At 45.0% G+C, this 6,964-nt stretch overlaps 1 protein-coding gene across 1 annotated transcript; it reads left to right on the top strand.

The window, feature by feature from the left end:
- The first annotated feature begins 1,005 nt into the window (after positions 1 to 1,005).
- On the top strand, positions 1,006 to 6,168 carry LOC135139578 (uncharacterized). Its single transcript, XM_064069876.1, has 2 exons — positions 1,006 to 2,262; positions 2,395 to 6,168. Exons 1-2 carry the CDS (start codon positions 1,006 to 1,008, stop codon positions 6,166 to 6,168), a joined length of 5,031 nt encoding a protein of 1,676 aa, XP_063925946.1.
- Positions 6,169 to 6,964: the final 796 nt, after the last annotated feature.

Raw genomic sequence — 6,964 nt, 5'->3', positions numbered from 1 at the left:
ACACCCAAAACGGTCGAAATCGGACCAATTTAAAAAATTCCAAAATTTGCATTTTTCTCGCTTATTTGAAGAGATACGTCAAAAACGAATACGGAATCGTGATCCTGAGGAAATTCGGCGTAAAATGACCTCCAAAACGGTCGAAAACGGACCAATTTTGAAAATACCAATTTTTGCCATTTTCTCGCTTATTTGAAGATGTTCGGTATTCGCGAACTTATGTAGTTTAAACTTAAAAGTCCCCATATCGGTTTGGACCACCCCCAGAGGGCTAACCATATGGGGAGAAGCCAGTAGCCTACGGTATTCGGTCGTAATAACATCTCGGAGCTACCGGTGCGAGTGCTTACAACACTTTATTCTTGTTTTGTGCGGTTTTCTCAACGATAACTACTACACATCACTTCGCCAGGGGATCCCCGAAGCAACGAATTCAACGCACCTTAATCCATCGAGCCCAGGTAGGTCCACAAACGATAGTGGGGGTTTCGTTACCTGTCGGCTTCGTAATTTCGCGTACAACACGTACATTTTTTGGTCCTTCGAGCCGGATCTACGATAGATCCGCAATCGCGATAGCATAGACCGCCCAGGTGCTGCTATCGTACCTTTCGTTCATCAAAATTTTCGTTTGTTTTGTCATAGCTTGCGTCATTCGGACCAAGCTACAGTCGTCCAAGACTACCCACCAGGATACGCAGACACACTTGTCTGTCGAGACGCCACACATTTGGTTTGGCGTCCTCTATCTTTCCTTGTTCACTCGACTAGTAGTTAGTTTCTTTCCTTGTCAACCACTTGACATTACTTGACCATTCGGGTCCTATTTCGCAGAACTATAGACACACGCCCTACATTCGGTTTGGCGTCCTATATCGTTCTTTGTCAATCTTGCATCACTTCGTTTCGTTCCTTGTCACACGCTTGACATTGGGTGGCTAATCGAGTCACTTTCACAGTTTTGTATACACTTTGTCTTTGCATTCTGCACGTGTGGTATATACAATGACCACCATGGATAGAGTTGTTGTAGCCGGACCCCAGCTGTTGCGGCGAATGAAAAATCTGGCTCTAACCGAGGGTACAGATCTTAACGATCAGGCCAATCAATCGGCCATAATAGCAAATTTTGAAATGGCCCAAGAAATTCGGGCCGAATCAAAACAACTCTTTAGGAGCTGCTTAATCGATGAAGAAGAAGTTGAAAAGCTCGATAAAATTAATCAACTCGAAATCGATATCGACGCTGCTTTTGGTAAATTAAAGGCACTCCACGTTTTAGTACTGAGGATCATAGACGCCAATAAAGCAGCGTCGGTACAGGACAAATCATCCGCGCCCGTTCAACCCAGTATCAGACTTGCGCCAATAAATCTTATTAAATTTGACGGTTCTCTAAAGACGTGGCCAACCTTCAGAGACCTATTTAACGTGTCGGTTCATACAAACTCGGTTTATTCTAACATCGAGAAGTTTCATCTTTTGATAACGCACCTTTCAGGTGAACCATTGTCCATAGTAAAGTCACTGCCGATCAGCGACGATAATTATCTTATAGTGTACGAGAGTTTGACGAATCGGTATGAGAACAAAAGACTTTTGGTTGCCACATATTGGCAGTCTGTTAATAACGCGAACAAAGCCACATCTGACTCGCCACAGTCTCTCCGTAATTTAGTGAATAGTTTTACGGAGAATCTGGCGGCATTAGATCAAATTAGTGGATCACTAAACCCACCAGCGTCACTAGATCTGTGGGATTTTACTTTATTCAATTGGATGCTGAGCAAACTAGACGCTTCAACTCGGAAACGATTTGAATTAGAAAATAGTGGGATCGACTTCCCTACTTTTAATTCACTGAAAGAGTTCGTGTTGCGACAATGCAAAGCCCTCGAAGTAAACAATGCTTCGACCGGGCCAATGTCGCAACGAGCGAACCCGGTCCCAACACCATTAAAACTCGACACACCCCACCAGCGGGGTGTCGTACCGCACGCTTTTGTAGCAAATACGGGTAATAAGTGCATCTTTTGTAAATCGGTGCATTTGATATACCAGTGCCCATCCTTTCTCGGACAGTCGCCGCAAGAACGATATCAATCCATCAAGAACAAACGTTGTTGTATCAATTGCTTACGGAACACACACTTGATAAAGGACTGCCCGTCTAAGAGTACTTGTCGCAACTGCAAAGCTCAACATCACAGCTTACTGCATTTCGAGAACCTGGAGCAAATTGCGACAAATACAGATCATCACGTAATGACACAAACGCCGTCCGATTTATGACTCCCGACAAATCCAGTTTTCGATGACACCTCATTATCTGTAATTTCTACCACCACACTTTTGGCAACCATTGTTCTTCATGTTCACGATATTAATAAAAAGGTACACACCGTTCGCGCGTTGCTTGACAGTGGCAGTCAAGCATCGTTTATTACAGAGAAATGTCAGCGACAACTGGGCCTCGGTCTTATTCAATCCCATACCCCTATCATTGGGCTTAACGGAATGGAATCGAAAGCTGGTAGTATGGTATCGTGCATCGTGCAGCCATACTTCCGCGAAACACCACGTCTTTCGGTTTCGGCGATGGTAATAAAAAAGATTTGTGAAGACATGCCTGTAGTTAACCCATCTGCCAATTGGCCGCACTTGCAAAATCTCCAACTCGCGGACCCTAAGTTCAATATTCCCGCAAAAATTGACATGTTACTCGGTGCCGATGTCTTTGCAGCCATTTTTGTTGGGAATAAAAGGCAACATACGTCTCGCGATCCAGCTGTTTTTGAAACGCAATTTGGCTGGATCGTAATTGGGAAAATCGACTTGCAAACTTCCCCAAAGTACGTTTTCCATTCTTCCCATAATGCGCCGCTAGATTCGTTAGTCCGCAAGTTCTGGGAAATGGAGGAGGTTTCCGAAATCCTTCCACCATCTCCAGAGGACGCACGTTGCGAACAACATTTTGTTAACACCCATTCGCGGACTATCTCCGGGAGATTTGTAGTCGCACTTCCGTTCAAAGACAGTGAGCCGATGTTTGAAAACTCCCGTGTCGTTGCACAGCGGAGATTATTATCCATGGAAAAGCGTTTAATTAAAGACCCAAAATTGTATGACCAATACAAACGGTTCATGCAAGACTATTTAGATCGCGGACACATGGAATTAATTTCTAACCAAAATCAAGCGACATTTGAACATCAAACGTACTACATCCCTCATCATTGCGTACTGAAACCCGACAGTACTTCAACAAAACTCCGGGTGGTCTTTGATGCGTCGGCGGTGACGCCCAGCGGGACGTCATTGAACTCGACGTTGGTTACAGGTCCCAAACTACAAAAGGATCTGTTTGATTTATTATTAGAATTTCGGACACATCGGTTTGTAATAATTGGCGACATTGGACAAATGTATAGGCAGATTCTGGTAGTTCCGCACCACCGCGACTATCAACGAATTCTGTGGCGGTTTCACCCGGATGAACCCATTCGTGAATTCCGTCTAAACACGGTGACCTACGGTGTAGCTTCAGCACCCTTTTTAGCGCTTCGCACCTTGGCAGAATTAGCAAAGATCGGTCAAGATCAGTTCCCGTTGGCTTCGCGAGCGTTGTCGAAACACACTTACGTCGATGATATCGTTACGGGCACAAACTCTGTGGCGGATGGTCAACAACTTCGGACCGAACTCGAAACATTGTTAGGCTCGGCCGGGTTTCAACTCCACAAATGGTCGAGCAACTGCCCCGAATTAGTGCCATGTAATCGGGATTCGCACGAGGACGACACACACACGTTTGATAGTGAGTCGTTTCAAAAAATTTTAGGCCTAAGTTGGTACGCGCAGAAGGACAGTTTCTCATACATCGTAAAACCATTGAATCGTACTTGGACTAAGCGTACCATCTTATCAGAATTGGCACGCATCTTCGATCCTCTCGGATTTTTAGCGCCGTTAACTTTCTTTGCAAAGTGTCTAATTCAAAACTTATGGACACTTGGGTTACAATGGGATGACGAACCTCCTGAACCCATAGTTGACAAATGGCAGAAGTACTCGGAAGAGCTTCTTTTATTAACGCGATTAGAAATCCCTCGTCACTTGAATTCAGATTCTTACAGTGCATTGCAGTTACACGGATTTTGTGATGCTTCCGAATCGGGATTTAGTGGAGCTGTCTACTTCCGGTACGAGATGGCGGACGGTCAAATAATTACGAAATTAGTTTGCGCTAAGACTAAAGTCGCCCCACTAAAGCGGGTCACGTTGCCTCGATTGGAACTTTGCGGCGCCCTACTACTTGCTAAACTGATATCTCGGGTCTGCAAAACATATCAGAATTGTTTCAAATTCCAAAAGATCTTTGCGTGGAGCGACTCCACCGTTGCGTTATCTTGGATCAAATCATCGCCACATCGGTGGAAGTGCTTTGTAGCGAATCGAGTCGCACAGATTCAAGATTTGACACTCCCTTCTAGTTGGAAACATATTCGTTCCGAGCAGAACCCTGCAGACTGTGCTTCACGCGGTTTACTCCCATCGGAGCTGGTGCACCATCCCTTATGGTGGGCGGGCCCCACGTGGTTGCAGCTCCCGGAGATAGAATGGAATCTCGGAGATTCAAACGAATCAAATCAATCGCTCGCGGTCATGACGGAGGAAAAAAAGGTGGTCCTGAATGTGGTCACATCTCGAGATCATATTATTGACATTTTGTTGAATCAACATTCCTCTCTACGGAGGGTGCAACGAGTGATAGCAATTCTTATTCGATTCACCCGCAACGCGCGAAACAAAGAGCAACGAGTCAGTGGCCACTTAACTGCAGAGGAACTTCACAGAGCTCTGTTAGTTGTTATTCAACATGTTCAAGCCAGTTGTTTTGAGGATGAAATCGCGAATCTACGACGCAATCAACAACTGTCAAAGGCGCTTCAACGGCTCAATCCGTTTCTAGATAACCGCGGTTTTCTTAGGGTGGGCGGCCGTCTTCAACATGCGCAACTTCCCTTCGACACAAAACATCCCTTGCTTCTTCCTTCAAAACACCGATTAACTGAGCTGCTAATAGAACAATTTCACGTGCGATATTTACATGTAGGACACCAAACGCTATTCTTCTTGTTGCGCCAGCAGTTCTGGATCCTCTCAGCGAAGCGCGCCATTAGATCTGTTGTTTCACGGTGTATTCGATGCTTTCGCACCCGTCCGACGTCGATTACACCACTCATGGGAAACTTACCTTATGCCAGAGTCAACCACCTCAAACCCTTTTTGCATAGTGGGGTGGATTTCGCCGGTCCTATTAGTCTGACAATGGGCAAATATCGAGGAACGCGAACAACGAAGGCATACATTTGCATTTTTGTGTGTATGTCGGTAAAGGCGGTACATCTCGAGTTAGTATCTGATTTAACTTCGGACGCCTTTATTGGAGCATTTCGACGCTTCATAGCTCGTCGTGGTAGATGTACACACTTATACAGTGACTGTGGCACTAACTTTGTTGGAGCAAATAAAGTGCTGCTACAGTATGCCAAAAATGCAGCAAGCTCACTAGAATTAAAATGGCATTTTAATCCTCCGAATGCCCCAAATTTCGGGGGTCTCTGGGAAGCAGGGGTGCGGTCCGTGAAAACCCACATCGTTCGGGTAATCGGTGCCCAATCACTTACCTTCGAAGAGTACTACACCCTGCTAGTGCAAATCGAAGCGGTTTTGAACTCTCGCCCACTATTCTCTGCTAGCCCCGATCCCAACGATTTGAATGCTTTAACACCTGGCCACTTTTTAGTATTAGAACCTTTATCTAGTCCGCCAGATGAAGACGTCAGTACTTTAAAACTCAATCGCCTCAATCGCTGGCAATTAATCCAACGTTGTCAACGCGACTTTTGGAAGCGGTATCAAACAGAGTACCTTCACACTTTGCAGCAAAGGACAAAGTGGTGCAAGGTGGAACAGGGTCCGGTGATCAATTCAATAGTTGTGATAAGGAACGATAATGCCCCTCCGCTGCAGTGGCGGTTAGGGCGAATTGTGGAACTCCACCCCGGTGCAGACGGAGTCCATAGAGTCGCCACTATTAAAACTTCCCTGGGTCTACTAAAACGACCAATTTCAAAATTGTGCCCACTGCCAGTAGAGTCCTAACTCTACTGCATCTCTGTAGATTAGTTCTTATTCTTTTTACACTTTCCTTTTCTTTTTCGTAGAATAGTTCATTAGATATAGATATAGATTCTTTAGTCATAGGTTCAAAAATATCGCTTATGCGTATTTTGGTGGGCGGTATGTTCGGTATTCGCGAACTTATGTAGTTTAAACTTAAAAGTCCCCATATCGGTTTGGACCACCCCCAGAGGGCTAACCATATGGGGAGAAGCCAGTAGCCTACGGTATTCGGTCGTAATAACATCTCGGAGCTACCGGTGCGAGTGCTTACAACACTTTATTCTTGTTTTGTGCGGTTTTCTCAACGATAACTACTACACATCACTTCGCCAGGGGATCCCCGAAGCAACGAATTCAACGCACCTTAATCCATCGAGCCCAGGTAGGTCCACAAACGATAGTGGGGGTTTCGTTACCTGTCGGCTTCGTAATTTCGCGTACAACACGTACAGAAGAGATACGTCAAAAACGAATACGGAATCGTGATCCTGAGGAAATTCCGCGTAAAATGACCTCCAAAACGGTCGAAAACGGACCAATTTTGAAAATACCAATTTTTGCCATTTTCTCGCTTATTTGAAGAGATACGTCAAAAACGAATACGGAATCGTGATCCTGAGGAAAATCCGCGTAAAATGACGCCCAAATCGGTCAAAAACGGACCAATTTAAAAAATTCCAAAATTTGCATTTTTCTCGCTTATTTGAAGAGATACGTCAAAAACGAATACGGAATCGTGATCCTGAGGAAATTCCGCGTAAAATGACCCCCAAAA

The sequence above is a fragment of the Zophobas morio genome, unplaced genomic scaffold (assembly GCF_036711695.1).
Source record: "Zophobas morio isolate AGI-343-1 ecotype UQ-CSIRO unplaced genomic scaffold, CSIRO_AGI_Zmor_V1 ptg000031l, whole genome shotgun sequence".
NCBI classification, from domain to species: Eukaryota; Metazoa; Arthropoda; class Insecta; order Coleoptera; family Tenebrionidae; genus Zophobas; species Zophobas morio.
The sequence above is the reverse complement of the archived record's forward strand: the minus strand, read 5'-3'. Positions and strand labels throughout refer to the sequence as shown.